This window comes from Dama dama, chromosome 17 (assembly GCF_033118175.1).
Source record: "Dama dama isolate Ldn47 chromosome 17, ASM3311817v1, whole genome shotgun sequence".
NCBI classification, from domain to species: Eukaryota; Metazoa; Chordata; class Mammalia; order Artiodactyla; family Cervidae; genus Dama; species Dama dama.
The window spans coordinates 45,674,018-45,691,399 of NC_083697.1; the positions used below are offsets into that span (position 1 = coordinate 45,674,018).

Sequence of the window (17,382 nt, forward strand, 5' to 3'; positions counted from 1 at the left end):
AGTGGCCACAGGTCTGGGAAAGGCCAGTTTTCATTCCAATCCTAAAGAAGCAGTGTCGAAGAAGGTTCAAACTACTGCACAATTGCACTCATCTCACATGCTAGCAAAATAATGTTCAAAATTCTCCAAGCCACTCTTCAACAGTACGTGAACCATAAACTTCCAGATGTTCAAGCTGGATTTAGAAAAGGCAGAGGAACCAGAGATCAAATTGCCAACATCCATTGGATCATTGAAAAAACAAGAGAGTTCCAGAAAAACATCTATTTATTCTTTATTGACTATGCCAAAGCCAATGACTGTGTGGATCACAACAAATTGGAAAATTCTTCAAGAGATGGGAATACCAGACCTCGCTACCTGCCTCCTGAGAAATCTGTATGCAGGTCAAGAAGCAACAGTTAGAACCGAACATGGAACAACAAACTGGTTCCAAATCAGGAAAGGACTACATCAAGGCTGTATATTGTCATCCTGCTAATTTAATTTATATGCAGAGTACATCATGCAAAGTGTCGGGCTGGATGCAGCACAAGCTGGAGTCAAGATTGCCAGTAGAAATATCAATAACCTTTGTGCAGAGATACACAAATGACAGAAAGTGAAGAAGAATTAAAGAGTCAAGATTGCCAGTAGAAATATCAATAACCTTTGTGCAGAGATACACAAATGACAGAAAGTGAAGAAGAATTAAAGAGCCTCTTGATGAAAGTGAAAGGGGTGAGTGAAAAAGTTAGCTTAAAACTCAACATTCAGAAAACTAAGATCATGGCATCCAGTCCATCACTGCATGGCAAATAGATGGGGAAACAATGGAAACAGAGAGAGACTTTATTTTTTGGAGCTCCAAAATCACTGCAGATGGTGACTGCAGCCATGAAATTAAAAGACACTTGCTCCTTGGAAGAAAAGTTATGAGCAACCTAGACAGCGCATTAAAAAGCAGAGACATTACTTTGCCAACAAAGGTCTATCTAGTCAAGGCTATGGTTTTTCCAGTGGTCATGTATGGATGTGAGAGTTGGACTATAAAGAAAGCTGAGTGCCAAGTAATTGTTTCTTTTGAACTGTGGTGTTGGAGAAGATTCATGAGAGTCCCTTGGAGTGCAAGGAGATCCAACCAGTCCATCCTAAAGGAGACCAGTCCTGAACATTCATTGGAAGAACTAATGCTGAAGCTGAAACTCCAGCACTTTGATCACCTGGTGCAAAGAACGAACTCATTGGAAAAGACCCTGATGCTGGGAAAGATTGAAGGGAGGAGGAAAAGGGGACAACCGAGGATGAGATGGTTGGATGGCATCATGAGTTTGAGAAAGCTCCGGAAGTTGGTGATGGACAGGGAAGCCTGGCGTGCTGCAGTCCATGGGGTTGCCAAGAGTCGGACACGACTGAGTGACTGAACTGAACTGAAAAACAGAGACGTTGCGGTATTCTCAGATCGTGCGTGCTAAGTCACTTCAGTCATGTACGACTCTGTCTGACCCTATGGATAGTAGCCTGACAGGTTTCTCTCGATGGATGGAATTCTCCAGGGCAGAATGCGAGAGTGTGTAGTCATTCCCTTCTCCAGAGGATCTTCCCTACATAGGGATCAAAGCCGCATCTCTTGCATTAATATGTGGGTTCTTCACCCACATGGGAAGTCCCATTCTCAGATTAGGATGCTACAAAACCAAGCAATTTAAAAACACATGTGTACATTATATTAATCAAGTCAAATTAGGTCAAGACAAAGTAGTAGCTCTGTTGTACTAATTTTTAGCCATGCAGTCCCCTACTGCAAAGCATATATTCATCTGTTGTATATTGTGTGTTCCTTTAAAACAGACAGTGTGTAATGATAAGATGTAGATCCCACTGAAACAGAAAATTAATGATTCATTTCCAAGCCGTAATATGAGTAGACAGACATGCTGTGAACATTTTTAATCTGGAGTTGTTTAATCTTACAGTACAATTACTTCAGATCTACTTCATGAATCATGAAACAGAGTTCTTAAAATGACAATAATGATTTCACATAAGAATGCTAATCTAGTACTAAAGCTTGTTAGAAATGTCACTTTTTATAATACATATGTTGGCTTCCCTAGCTCAGCTGGTAAAGAATCTGCCTGCAATACAGGAGACTTGGGTTGATCCCTGGTTTGGGAAGATCCCCTGGAGAAGGGAATGACTACCCACTCCAGTATTCTGGCTTGGAGAATTCCATGAACTGTATAGTCCATGGGGTTGCAAAGAGTCGTATAGGACTGAGAAACTTTCACTTAATGATACATATGCTCCGTTTCTACATTCTGTTATGAAGTCTCTTTTTCATCAAAACTTTACCCATAGATTATTCTGATACCTAGCAAGATTAAAGGTACAGTGTTTTATGCCAGTGGGGGGAAAATTGTATTTGTCAAGGTTTAAAGAGAATATTCACATTTTATAATAACAAAGAAGACAAAGGTTTATTTTCAGGTTTCTTTTTTGCTTTGAGACATAAAGAACATTACAGGTAGGGTAGAAAGTTGTAATTTTTTAAAAGTCAGAATCATTCCTCCTTATTTATGAGCAAAGAAGCATGAGTTATTTTATTAGAGTACAACTCAAGATTAAGTTATCTAAGGCTGTAAACTTTGCTCATGTTTTAGACCTGCAAATGTATTGATTTATTGACTTATAGGACAAGGGGACCATTTGCCATCTTGCAGCCAGCATAAATTTTCTTTCTAAAATTGTTTCTGATTTGGGGGATAGTCCCTTAAATTGATGCTTTTACCATGTCATTTAAAAGCATTTTAAAAATCAATTTCCTGTCGTTAAAAGCTCTGTAACTGATGAGTATATTTAGTTTTTTCAATATTTAGACCATATGGTTTGAAAATGCAGGAAGATTTCTTTTATGTTTTCTTCCCCTGGTGTTCAGGTGTATTTGCGCTGATGGATTTGAAGGAGAAAATTGTGAAATCAATGTTGATGACTGTGAAGATAATGACTGTGAAAATAACTCTACATGTGTCGATGGAATTAATAACTACACATGCCTTTGCCCACCTGAGTACACAGGTAGGAAAAGGGAGATTGCTATGCCATCAATCTGCGTTTGAAAGCACCACCGGAGCTATGCTGCATGTGTGTAGTAAACCATTGTATTATTCAATAACTGATTCGTGTTTTGGAAATTAGGTATAATGTAATAACAGAGTTAAAGATGGTTTCAGCCAACCAAATAAAAGTCCTGGCGAGCTCAGTTATAACACAGGCATCTTCATAAAGTAATGCTTTCCAGCACAAAGAAAATTATCATACTGAAGCTTTCAGTCCCACAACTGAGTGACATTTTCATTCAAAGCACTTTTCCTGTGCAGGCCAACCCACCAATATGTATTTGAAAAGGGAGCCTTTCTTTACATGGACAAAACAGAATTAAGCATTTGAAATTCTTCATGTCCATATTTGTTTCTTCATTCGAGAGTGTTTGCCTTTAGAACTCTCATCCTTCAAACTAAGTCACAGTCAAGAATATATACATTGATCACTTTGGATAATCTTATCAGACCATTATCTCCCCTTCCCCCTTTTTTTCTATCTTGATACAAAATGTCAGGAATAAGGGTGATAAATCTCATAAGACTATCGAAACTGATAAACTTCTGCCCTGGATAAACCAATTTGCTGTAAAGTCAACATCAAGTTTATGACTTACTTATTCTGTCAGAATGTCTGTTTTGATTGATTTTTGTGACTCTGAGTAAGAAACTTCATAGGTTCAATCTTGTTTCATTTAGTTTTAAAGTTGATAGAGAAAAGGAAAATGTTTCATGTTTTATTTGTAAGAAATAAATGGGGTAGTAGATTCTGTCACTCTGTTCAGAGTTACCATTTTCATTTGGCTGGGTATTTTTTATTAATTGTATTTATTTCCATATATACAATTAAGAATATCAGAGGGTAAAATATTTCCTTGAATGACTGAGGTTAACATCTCTAAACATGAAAAATGGAAGCACAGCTGTATGATTAATTTTCCCAAGGATTCGTTAGAAAAGCATTGAAATTTAAGCTTTTATGGCATACTCAAGCTTTGCAATTTAAGAGGTACTTTTCTTGATGGGAAAAAATGGTAAATAGAATAATGAGTTTTTGTTTTGACATCCTGGGTCTGTCTGAGAAATTCTGCAGCTGCCTTTTCCATGGTATGATTTATTTTTCACAACAGTGAAGTACCTGATGCCATAATGACGTAATAATACTGTTTCCAGTAGAAATTTGAACGTGTTGTATCACCAATTGCTCTATTACATATAAGCAGCCCATGAACTCCTTAGTGGCCAGAATTTGAATTCTTTGTTATGTTACATTAATTAAAGACACTGAGTCGGTCTAACATACTAACGTTCTAACGTGGCTAGGAAGAGTTTAGGTGTTACAAAGCTTTGACATTCATATCAGTATTACCTGTGTCACACCTCAGGTACTTGCCATTCATATGAGTGCACAAATTCTGAAGCCCTCGGAGTTATTCTGAGATTGTGAGTTTTATTGAATTGGGGAATCCAGCCTCATACAGGCAGCCCAGTGCTTGCACTAAAATCTGGAGCTAGTACCTTCTTAGAATACTTATTTTATCCCATCATTGTTCTGATCATTACAGAAAAAGCTTAATTCCCTTAATGTCAGAGGCCTCCTTAAACTATCCTACTCTGATGAGGACAAATTGGACCTGAGAATTTCAAGAACGGTTTGGTTAGCCAATGTGTTCCTGAGCACAGACGCCAGGAATTTTTCTATGTTCCCTTACCAATGAAAACCTAGGCCTGACAACACTACTGCATTCAGGTTCCCACATGCCTTTTTCATGGTGATTTACATAAAGTAGCAGTTTCCTCTGAATTGATTCCCATGAGTCCATCTTTGGCTTTAGATTTGCTATGTTATTCTGTATCCATTTCTTTGAGTCTTTGTTTTTACCTTCTCTTCCTTCCTTTTCCCAGGCTCCCTTCCTACACCTGATCTTCTTGAATGTTTTCTCCACCTTAAAGTGATTCAGTTCAGTGCAACTTCCTCTGAGAACTTATTACAAAGCTTCATTTCCCTGCTGTCAGATCTCTTTCTTTGAAACATATGCAAAAAAAACTCCAAAGCTTAGCACAAACACTTTTGAACCAAAATGTGACATCTCAAAAAGCTATGATGTGGGAACCTGCCAAATAGTCAAGAGCTATTTGGTGCTTAATAAGAATTGAGACTCTTCTGTTTTTTTGTTTCTTTTCTTGTTCTGGTCTTATCTATTGCTAATATCAGTTTGCCTTAATACAGGCTAAGAATAAATAAAAATATTGCATTCAATAGAAAGTTCATAGCATACAAAATATGAATCTGTGATCACTGTAACTGTGGGTTGGATTTTGTGGGAAGTGAAAAGTTTTGCGAATTGGCATTGGAGCAGATACCTAAACCAGGCAATGTTTGTATCTCATCTACTAGCTGTAGCATTTTTGTCTGTATGTGAAATGAGCTCATTTACAAAATATCAAGCAACCATCTGCAGATTTTGAAATCAGTGGCACATAAGTGGCCTTTAATTATAGGAAGGTATAAATTGGACTCCAGAGCTTTATCCAAGTCTGCTTCATCCAAGTCTGCAGTTAAGGAGGCATTTCCTTATATTGTGACTGCACTGTTTGAGATTTAAGTTTGGAATCTGATTAATGAGCCTGAAATCTTGGAACAGAAACCCTACTGTGCTCAGGGAATATAATAATGTTGTCATTGTTTAAAAATCATTCAAGTTGCAAGTTGCTTTACTGCTTGGAGACTTTTTTACTCTATCTCTCTGAGGCATTCAATGAGAAAATGAACTCTTTACTAGGAGCAAATAAGACTTCATAGGGAAAGCTCGTAAATTACTATGGTGAAAATATTTACATTTAGCACACACGTCAAGAATCAAAATGGAAAAAAAAAAAAAGAATCAAAATGGATATGATTTGTTAACAGAGAAAATTCAGAGATCTGAAAGCAGTCTTAGAACGAGGTCATGATGTGAAGAGCAGGCTATAAAACACGGCTACCCATTTTCAAATTAAATGAACCACTATTGTGAAATTTATTAAATATATCTAAACCCATGTAACCAAAATACCACAGTACATAGTTATTGATTTATTAGAGGACAAAACTATGTCCTTTCCTACTTCAGAGATTGATAACATAAATTTTAAGAGTCAACATTGTCTGTCTGTTATGTAACCCTTACTCTCCCTTCCCCACCCAAGTCCTCCAAACCATTCTTTTCTACTTAATTCGATCCATCATCTGTCTTATGTATAGCATATGACTGTTGATGGCTAGGATTCTTTAGACAAGATTAATCTTTGAAAAGTTTTAATTCACTGTGACTCTAAATTAAAATGACTGTGTTAAGGATTAAGTAAGACTCTGAAATGGCTAAACAAATAATTTAAAAATCCACTCCAGGATTCAATATTAGCTTGAGAGTTGTGTTTTTTCTTCTGGTTTATCATTTTTTAAAAGCTCTTATTATATCCTTTCTAAAAACAAGGCATTCCTTGAAAGTGAATCGTCAAAGAATTCCTCAAATTACCCTAGCTCAAAAGTTACAAAAATGAACATTGTAAACACAGCACCCTTGAGATGCTGAAAAACTTGACACCTTTTCTTAAATAAGCTCTCGTATGAATTCAGGTGTTGCATTGAAAAATGTGGTTTTGCACGTTTCCTAAGAGGCAGAACCCTGTATCTGCTCTGAGACTGTTTCTTAATTAACCCTCTTCTCATAGGACCATAATACAAAATTGAAACAAAATTGATCACTTTTTAACCATGGATATTGCTTGATGGGAATGGCATATGTTCAGTAAAGGAAAGTTTCCCTACAAGTTGGGCATGTAAAGACTTAGAATGCGTTTTGCAGAAAAAATTCAGGGCATTTTAATTTTTCCATTATCTCTTTGTTTTCCAAATCTCCAATGCCCACACACAAACCATTATGTGCACATCTTACAAGTAAAGCTGCCTGTTAAGTCGCCTGGTTTAGCTGAGATCTCTCGCTCCCTGTGATGGCGTCTGCCTTTTGCCTCATTTTCTCCTTGTTTGTGCGTTTGGCCCGGCTCTAGGTAAGAAATGTAAGCCTTGCTTCCGTTTGCTGTCTCACCCTGGGCTTCTCTGTTGTTAATGCTGTGCCTTGGCTTCCTGTGCCCTGCTGTGTACCGCAATGTAAAACGTCTTTTGTCTCTTCTGTCTTTGTTGCTGCCAGCTGCTAATCTGAATGAGGTGGAAAAAGGTTAGTTGCCTTTTAAGTCTATTATGATTTTATTTTCGTTTCCCTCTTTCTTTTAAAGCTACATAGATTTCATGGTGTGTACATGGTAAAAGGAATGTTGACTAAAATGAAATCTGATATGAATATGTCAAATCAGTCATTCAGATCCTTGATATGTGGATAGCTATACCAAACACTTACAAAAGGGTGTTTGAAATGCACTTTACCAATTTCTGGAAAGCCGCAAAAGAAACTCTCTGAGTGGGCAGAAGTGGCAAAAAAGAAAGACTAATGCTTTTTAGTTTCTTCTTGTCTGTATGCTTTTCCTTTTTTAAAGACATTACAAATATATTATTTTTATCATGAAAAATGTAAGTCAATTAGTGCAGTAGGTAGAGTGTAGGTAGAAAAAATGTTAAATAGTGAGAATTTTCCCATAATTTTAAATTAATATCTTCAGTATTTTGAAACATGAAAAATATTAAAAGGTGTATACATTTATTAAAACATTTTCTAAGATAAAAATTACAAAGCCCAAGAAGTTGTTTTTTTTTAAATGATGTCAAACTCATAGAATGTCATGTGTACTAGGCAGTATTTTTAAAGCATAAAAAGATCATATTAAATCCTTGGCACTTATAGTCTGTATGATTTTCCAAATATATCAGGGTCTGGGAAGGGAAGTCCTATAGTGACAAGGTTGATCAGCATGTCCTGGGAGTCATCATGTAATCTTTGTTGAATTTTTATCTTAGAAATTCAGAATTATACCTAATAATATTGTATTTTTACTCACTCAGCTTACAAAAGTTTCAAGTGCCAAGTTCAGGCACATTATCCTAAAAGGGTGTGCTTGTCTTGACAGCTCCAGTTGTTTATATGGCATTAGCAGTATGATTCAAAGGCTAACATGGACTATATTTTACCGTAGATCTGTCTCCTCTTCATTTTTTTTCTGCTACATAGTTCAGATGATTTATCAATTGTTCACTTATTCTTACTATGTGCAGAGTTAAAAAGCATGAAAAAAAAAGTTATGTCTTATTTGAGAATGTAAAAAATATAGTCTATACATTCTCTGTGGATTAATGCATCCAATACCATCCTTGGTCAAATGTTGTTTTTTTTTACAAGTACTAAAGCAATTGGTGGTTTGGGAGAGAGACTTCTAAGGCCTGATTCTATCTCAGGAAACACAGTGGCCATTATTCTGTCACAAGAATATGTCCTTAAATATTTATATTTATATATATATGTACATATACATATATATATATACACACATACTCTCAGGAGCAAGCTTGGCAGTATGATAGTGCTTTAAATCACCACGTGGTTTCATGTACTGACTAAATTTCATGCTTATGTTTATAAAAGATGTCTCCATTTCTAAGAACCTGCTGCTGACTAAATTTCTTTTAAAAGCAGTCAAATCATTTTCTATTATTTGAATCCCAAACATAACTAGGAATGTAGTTTCAACTTCTTTATAGCACTCAGAGTGACTTTTGTAAGTAAAAAGAAACTCTGTAATTAGCTGACATATAGTTAAGTTGAACTCTGTTGTTATTGTTATTCAGTTGCTAAGTCATGTCCAGTTCTTTGTGACCTCATCAACTGCAGGCCACCAGGCTCCTCTGTCCATGAGATTGTCCAGGCAAGAATACTGGAGTGGGTTGCCATTTCCTTCTCCAAGGCATCTTCCCAACCCAGAGACTAAACCCATGTATCCTGCTTGGCAGGGGGATTCTTCACCACTGAGCTACCTGGGAAGCCCCAAAGAACTCTGTAAATATGAGCAATAAAAATTTGAGCAATAAGTTCTATAAAACAGGACTTCCCTGGTGGTTCAGACGGTAAAGACTCCGCCTGCCAGAGCAGGATACCTGGGTTCGGTCCCTGGGTTGGGAAGACCTGTAGAGCAGGAAGTGGAAACCCACTCTGGTATTCTTGCCTGGAGAGTCCCGTGGACAGAGAAGCCTGGCAGACTACAGTCTGTGGGTCACAAAGAGTCAGACTCGACTGACCGACTTTCACTTGTTCACTCGCTTTGTGTAAAACAGCAACAAAGCACTTACCCGAAGATGTGTGTGTGCTCAGTCACTTCAGTTGTGTCTGACTCTTGGCGATCCCGTGGACTGTAGCTAACCAGGCTCCTCTGTCCATGAGGATTCTCCAGGCAAGAATGCTGGAGTAGGTTGCTATGCCCTCCTGCAGGGGATCTTCCTGACCCAGGGATTGGACCCGCGTCTCTTATGTCTCCTGCATTGGCAGGCAGGTTCTTTACCACTAGCGTCACCTGGGAATAGGGGTCCAGATGCAAACAAGTGTCTAACTGAACCCATGGCCTGCATTCTAACTTTGGGACCTTCCCCTGGAATTAGTCCCTTCTTATTTGCTGCCATCTTCCAGATTTGGCATTTTTCACATCCCATAGTGGTTCTGACTCATCCTCAGCGCCAAACAAGCTTTCCTTCTGCTGCCTCCTCAGCGTGCTATAAATAATTGACCATCATGCGCTTTTGAAAAGGGTAAATCCATAGTCACAAAATTCAGATGCAGACAAGCAATCTACGTAATCTAGACATGAAAACAAGAAAGTGTCTAATTGGTGCCTGTATAATTAATATCCTGATGACCAGGCTTCCATTACATAGGGCAGGTGGGATACTGATGAATTTATGAAGCTAATGGGAAAAGCTCAAATTTCTCATCCAGGCACTAAAATGTATCAACTCTGGGGCCTCTCACAATCTTTAATGACATCTGTCCCACTTCATTTTGATGTTTGAGAATAATGTCGAAGAATGGAAGAATGTATAAGAAAACACTTGAAAATGTTAGATGTCTATACTCCAGAAATATCATGGGCTGTCATAGAGGACAAGTTCAAGTTTTCCATCATTTAATTTCAATTGTCATTGCTACAGTGACATGGTTTAGATGATTGATGTCATTCTCAATGATGGAGGAATTCTAACAAACTTTTGATAGAGAAAATTCTACCTAAAATAAGTTATATTCATGAAGGAAATTTCTCCCCCAGTGGTTTTCAGTATTGTCTTTTTAAAAAATTATTATTTTTCATTTTATTTACCATACTCACATCCAAAGGAAAAGATTTATTTACGAACAAGCCTTTGGTTTTCTTTGCCCTCTTATTACACTTTGAAGTATAAGGAAATGTTGAATACTGAAGAACTCTTCAACTTGGCTGCCTTTTTTTAGGGTTTTTTGTATATTTTTGGATTTTCATGATCTGTTATTAACAATGGCTCCTTCTCTCATTAATTATGCCTCAAGATGTGTAAAGTCTGTTTCTCAGTGTCAATATAGTTGCAGTTGTACTTGCAGTCTGTTTTAACTAGAGAGAGTACTTTGGCAGCCTAATTATACTGTATGGTTTGCATTCACATATCTTCCAACCTTTCAAAGCCTTCTTAAATGCATTTGAATCTTAGAAAAGATTTTAAGGATCCTATTTGCTCTGTAGTTAATAGACAAGGCCCATTGAGCCCAGAACAACAGTTTAGCTTAACCAAGCCTTAGTCAATATAATTTGGACTGATTTATTCCGAAAACAAAATTAAATATTTCTGCAGTTTTTGTGGTTGTTGGAATTGGCTGCACTATTTAGACATAATGTTCCAGCGAGGAAGTACTGAAAAACACCTCCTTTTTTGCTTATTTATTTGAAGAGGTAAATTTTTCCATTTAAAAAAATTCAAAAGATATTTATTGAGAAAATACATCATTCAGGATACTGTGCTCAGAATTGAAAGTGATATGAGAATACATAAAACATTAGCCCTTGTCAAGCTCTTCGGCTTTGATTCTTCATTGGAAGTTCAGATTAGGTCAGTTATTTCACCAGTGCGAAGCAGTCGTTGCTCATTCCAAGAAAGTGAATGGCAAAATATAGCTACTTGACTAGTTTTTAAATAAAGAGAATAGTTTCTGAATACAAAGTGTAATCAAACTTTCTGGCCAATGAGCATTATACAGCCACCCATTTCATATCATATAGAACAAAAGTGAGAATATAAAATGGTTTTCTTTTTTGAAACATATTAATTCCCACACTTATATTTCCTTGAGCCTTCCTGTTTTGAATTATGATAAACTTTATCTCATGAGAGATTGCACTCTGGCAGTGTTTGTTATGTGGGTGTTCCATTTTGCACACCCTTTGAACCAAGAGGACATTTATCAGTGGCTAATATATCTTCAAAAATTCACAGCCCCTCAAGATCAGTTCTCTATATTTCTATACTAACAGTTAGATTTGATTAAGTTTAGAGATGTGGGTATGCTCTGGATAGTTTATTGATCATATTATGAAGGTCAGTTAACTATTGCTAATTGATAGAACAAATTTCAGGGTAGTAAACACAAGTAAGAAAGCATCAGATTATTGTTAAAAGGAACCTTTAAGAAGAATTAACTGTCTTATGAAAATAAGAAGCAGAAACTCTCTGTTCATAAGTAATTCTTTACTTACTGATGGAAATAAATTCATTTATTATTATCACTACTGATAAGGATACTGACTATTCAGATTGGCGACTGGGCATCTGCTCATGTTAATGTGCTCTGGTGCCTGGGATTATAACAATGAGCAAACCATGGAACAAATAGGACTGGCCTGGTTCAGTGAAAGAAGAGGAAACAAATACTTTTCTTTCAGGTCCGATTCAATTAACCCGTCCTGGAATGACTCCCGTAATCCCATCAGCTGTGTCCACTATCTAATACAGTCCATCCGTCTCCCTGCAAGGTCTGTGAGAGGAGAGAGGATTGTATTCTTTATATGAATAAGAACAAATGAGAAATGTACAATTTTTAAGGAATTGCATGGATTTTTTTAAATTGGATAATGAAAAACAGGATAATGAAAATTCAGGTCTGTTTATCTTAATCTTTCTCAAACATGCCATTTACACTCATACTTCCTATTGATTCCAGAGTTCATCCTCTCTGTTTCCCATTGGGATAGTCATCATTTGGCAGACAAGATTATCAGGATATCTGAGTTAACAGGGTAGTCTCTCAAGTCCAGCCTGCAAGGGCATACTTGAGGCTGGGATCTCAGAACACGAATCTGCTACCAGTGTTCCTTACTCTCTCTTCTTTCTTACATTATCCCTTATGCCATCCAGACCTCCTTCTCCTTAACATTTATAAAGTATTTTCCTCTGAAAAGCAATCAAATAAGTGCTGTCTTTCACATTTTTCAACAGCCATTGAGTATCTAATTTGTGACAGATAATTTGCTGGCAAATGCAATGACAATGAAGAGATACAAAACTATAAATAAAGCTATCCATCCCTTACCCTCAAGTAGTGTTACTTAAGAAGTGAAATATCAATTTATTTACAGTAGGTTGCCTTTTTTTGATAGCTTTCCTTTCTGTACCAATTCATGCAGAGTAGAATTAGTAGCATTTTTCCAGGTTTTTCTTGACTGAAGGAAGCGCTCACAATGCAAATATTTGAAGAATGATGTGTTTGACCCTTCAGAACTCTGTGGCTTGGGGATGCCGTCAGGAATTCAACCAGACTTCCTCCTTTGTTATAAGTGTATTTGAAAATGTCATAACAGATTAAATTTAACACTAGAATTCTGGTTCAGTTATCCAGATTGTGGTCATACGTTACCTTTCCGTTTTTATTAATATCAATGATCCTTTCATATTAAAAAAGAAACTAGCTTGGTAAAGTTTATCAATAGGAATAAGAACAGGCTGCTGCGGAATCCTTCCCACCCCCTTCATACATCCATGGTGCCCTGAATGGACCCTGAGATTATTTCTGTTTCAGAGACGAGAGAAACTAATCTGCTTATATTAGCAAAAACTAGTGAGAGTTAAGCATTCCAACGGTGTCATGTGCCTATATCTAAAATCATTTGTTATGTTTGTAAATATGGCCAATTTGGACATACAGTGCTAATTTTTGGAAAAATATACATGAGATACTTACTAATTAAAACCCACACTTTCTTATTGCTCAGTGAGTGAAAAAAATGAATAATCAACAGAGTTGAGTTGGAAAATTCCTGGAACCCTGATCTAGGGACAACCTCTTCTCTGTTAGGCAGGTTTGAGAACTGAGTAAGCTTCTGCAAGTTATGCTGTTGCCTAAATTTCTTGGTAGATGGAAAGCAACTAACTGTCAATCCAACAGCTCTTCAAAAACGTCTTCTTTTCTAAATGGCACAGTTTACCTTGCCAAGAGAAGTCTCTTTAAGGGTAATAGTGAATTTTGCATCTGTGTAGTATATTTTTCAATAATAAATAAAATAATAAATTATTCAGCCAGTTTGTAGGGCATGATGCTGTCCATATACCAGTCACTAAATGAAACTTAAGGGAAACTTAAGCATCTATCTTATGTCTCTAATTTTTCCAGATTTTAACTCCTCCAGAGTAAGGACATTGTCATGTACATCCTTTTATTTGCTAATTCTAGTTCAAAATAGTTTCTCCCTAATATATTATTATGAAAATTGTTAAACTGAAATTAAGTTTGAATTTTAGTCAAGTTAAACAGCCACTCCAGAATACATATAAAATAATTCTACTATATGTTGTTAATTTCCTCTTATACTATTCTTACTAGTTTCAGGAAAAATTTAATATTATCTCTCATGGATTATATGATATCTTCATTATTCGTTGATTTGACAAAGAATCACCACAGTTAAGAATTTTCAACAGTGCCATAAGTTAAACCAGTATATTTTAAGAAAAAGCATGTTTAAGAAATATGTCTTTATAGAAAATGTAAGTCGTTTTTAGTGACAAGGCTCAACTCAGGTGTCATCTACCTACCACAAGCTTTGATGACTTTGATGTAATATAATAAAACACTTTCAAGATTATTATTTTGTAATTAATGATAATAGAGATGTTGGTAGTTGTTTTTCATTGCAACTGTCATTCAAAGTTCAAACCAGTCTCCAGATTTATTGTCAAGTAGATGAAACAGAAATTAGACTCACCTTTCTACCCGCCCCCCCCCCCCACCACATAAGACAGTAGTTTATGAGTCTCTTGCCATTATCACCTTTTAACCCTAAAAGGAGGAGAATCTTCATTACTATTTGGGTGGCCTGTCCTGCAATCCTCACCATTTAATGCCAATGCCTCTTGGAGAGAGGGCCAAGGACTGATTGGTCCAAGTCAACCAAGACTCAAAGTGCTTCGTGGAGAGGCATCCAACTCTGGCAGCGAATGGAGGGCTAAACCATGCTGATACGCTCTTTTCAAACCTTGACTCTTGAAGTGTAAAGGTCATGGTTAGGGGCCACTTCCTCTCCTTGTTCATTGCTTATTACAGACTCTGTTGGAGAAGCTTTAAAGAGTATTTCAGACATGGGAGAAAACAGTCACATGGAATGAAATAAAAAAGGAAAGAGGCGGAAGGAAGGGAGGGAAGGAAAGATGTAAGGAGAAAAAGAGAATGAGGGAAGAAAAGAAATAGTTGCATAAGTTGAAAGTTTTATTCCCCACTATAAACCCCTAGTAATTTAGAATTTACCAGCTATTTTGGTTTACTAGTGCTACTATAACAAACTGTCACAAACTGGGTGATTTAAATTATAGGAATTTAATGTCTCACAGTTCTGGAGGTTAGAAGTCCAAACGCAAGGTATCGGTGGCATTAGATCCTTTTGAGAGAAGGATCTGTTGCAGACATCTCTGCTTGGCCTGTCGAAGGCCGTCTTCACTCTCTGTCCGTTGTATGGGCTGCCCTCTGTGCCGGGTTTCCTTGTTCTAGGAGCATCATGGGCTTCCCCAGTGGCTCGGGGGTAATGAGTTCACCTGCAATGCAGGAGCTGCAGGAGACACTGGGTCAATCCCTGGGTTGGGAAGATCCCCTGGAAGAGGCATGGCAACCCACTGCAGTATTCTTGCCTGGAGACTCCCATGCAGAGAGTAGCCTGGCGGGCTACAGTCCCAAGGATTGCAAAGAGTCGGACACGACTGAGCACAGGCACCTGTAGGAACATCAGCCATACCGGATTAGGGCCCACCTACAGACCTCATGTTAACCTGATTACTTCTGTAAATACCCTATCTCCAAGTAAGATCCCATTCTGAGGTACTGAGGGACTGCACCATATTTTTGAGGGGGAGCTAGGGGGGAACACAATTCAACCCATGACGCTACATCACTATATTTCAAACTCTTGATTTTTGCCCCAGAAAACCTAATCTTTTCAGTGTTCTCCATGTCTCTGAAAGGTAGTTCCAGTCTTCATACCAGAAATCTAGAAGTCCCAGACAGTTTCCTCTCTCCCCTATGCCCACCCAATCCAACACCAGTTCCCATCTATTTTGTTTCCGAAATGTCTCTCCAGACTATCTACATCTCCTCTACGATCACCTGAGTACCAACTGAGTCATCTCTCACCCATTTGTATCTGTCTCTGTTCAATCCATCCTCCACTAGAGCCAGAATGTTCTTTCCAAGATACTGATGCCATCTGGCCATCCTCCATCATAAAACCCTTCAGTGGCGCCCACTGCTCATGAAGTAAAGACATTCTACCTTGTGGCCCCTGGTACCCGCTGTGACCTTCTCTGCCACCATGCTCTCCCAGCTCACTCCCAGTGTCTCCGAGCTCATGTTTTCCATGTCACCTCCTGCATAGAACCTCTGCAAGTGCTCTTTATCCCCTCTTCACCTACAATCCAAGCCCTACTTCTTCAGAAAAAAAAAAACCAAAAAAACTCCCTTACAGTCAGTTGCCCTTCTAGAGCAAACCAGAGCACTTATTAGCCTTCATCACTCAGGCTATTTTATAGTTACTTGTGAAATTATTGGATCAATATCTTTCTCCTCCTCCTCTCATGTATGAGCTCCATGAGAACAAGGATATCATTTTTTTTATTCACCATACTCCATACTCACATTCCTCATACTCCTAGCATTAACACAAGTCTTCTTATGTAGTATGTACTCAAAATATATGGTGATGTTAAAAATCTGGTGGTCGACTACCAGAATCACTTGTTAAAAAAAAATGCAAAGGCAGATCTTACCATAGATATCAGGCAAGAAGTTTGTGAAAGAGTTCTAAAACTATTTCAGTGAGTGTGGTAATAAGGAATGCAAATAAAAAGATGACTTAAGACACCAGAAGTACAAATGAAGATGAAGGAAGGGCTGCACGTGTTTAAGAAGTAGGGAACCTTAAAATTAGGTCCACGGATCTAAACTGAAGCAGGACACAAGGCCAGCTCCAGGCACTGTTTCCCATAGGAACTATCAATTACATTGAGATTTCTGCCTCGTTGCAGTAATACGCACAGTATTGGTACCTCAGTGGAATTAAGGTACATGCCGACACTGTTCTTTCTCAGCACTGATGCAGTAATGTTGTTTGGTTCAGCTAAGGCATGATACTTCCTTTGCTGACTTGCTATCTGCCATCTCTTTAGGAGCACTTTGCCTTTAAAAAAATTTTTTTTTTATAGCCACAGTTGACCTTGCACAACTTCAATTCCAGAACCTCATTTTACTCGTAAAGAACTGGGGCCCAGAACAATAAAATAGTTCACTTCTCTGCAACCAGTCCATTGTTTTCTATCAAAAAAGTCGCAGAAGATTATTCCAAGCAGGAACCCACATGTCATTTCACCCAAGTGATAATCGTTTCTCCCCAGGATCTCTTTAGGCTGGTTCACTCTTCACTCCAAACAGAGCATTAACTCTGATGATCCAGCTTTTACTGCTCCACCCACAAGGTGACCGTAGCATTTGTCACCCAAATCAGGGCATGTGTATGTGAGTGCATGGGGACACTATTGAAAATCACCTTGGGACAGCAGGTATAACACAGGACTGCCCGGAGCAAGCCAGGATGTACAGTCATATTACTGCTACATCGGGTCCTTCAGAAAGACCACATATACAGATGCTCAGTAAGCAGTGGATTACATCTTCTTCTGGACTCAGGATAACTTGTAGGAGTGGGCATCACTCCTGCCTTACTGCATCAACAGCAATCTTTAGTATAACTGTAGAACGTAATCATTTCAAACCTCACTGTCTGCCATACTTAACTGACAGACACAATCAGGAAGAGGTGATCTAAA

General features: G+C 37.8%; 1 protein-coding gene across 2 annotated transcripts in view; it reads left to right on the forward strand.

The window, feature by feature from the left end:
• Positions 1-17,382, forward strand: part of SLIT2 (slit guidance ligand 2) — a 385,924-nt gene that overhangs the window by 330,879 nt on the left and 37,663 nt on the right. For both annotated transcript variants that reach the window (XM_061164461.1, XM_061164462.1), the window contains one exon: positions 2,918-3,057. In XM_061164461.1, coding sequence (XP_061020444.1) covers positions 2,918-3,057 — 140 coding nt within the window. The remainder of the gene's footprint in view (positions 1-2,917; positions 3,058-17,382) is intronic.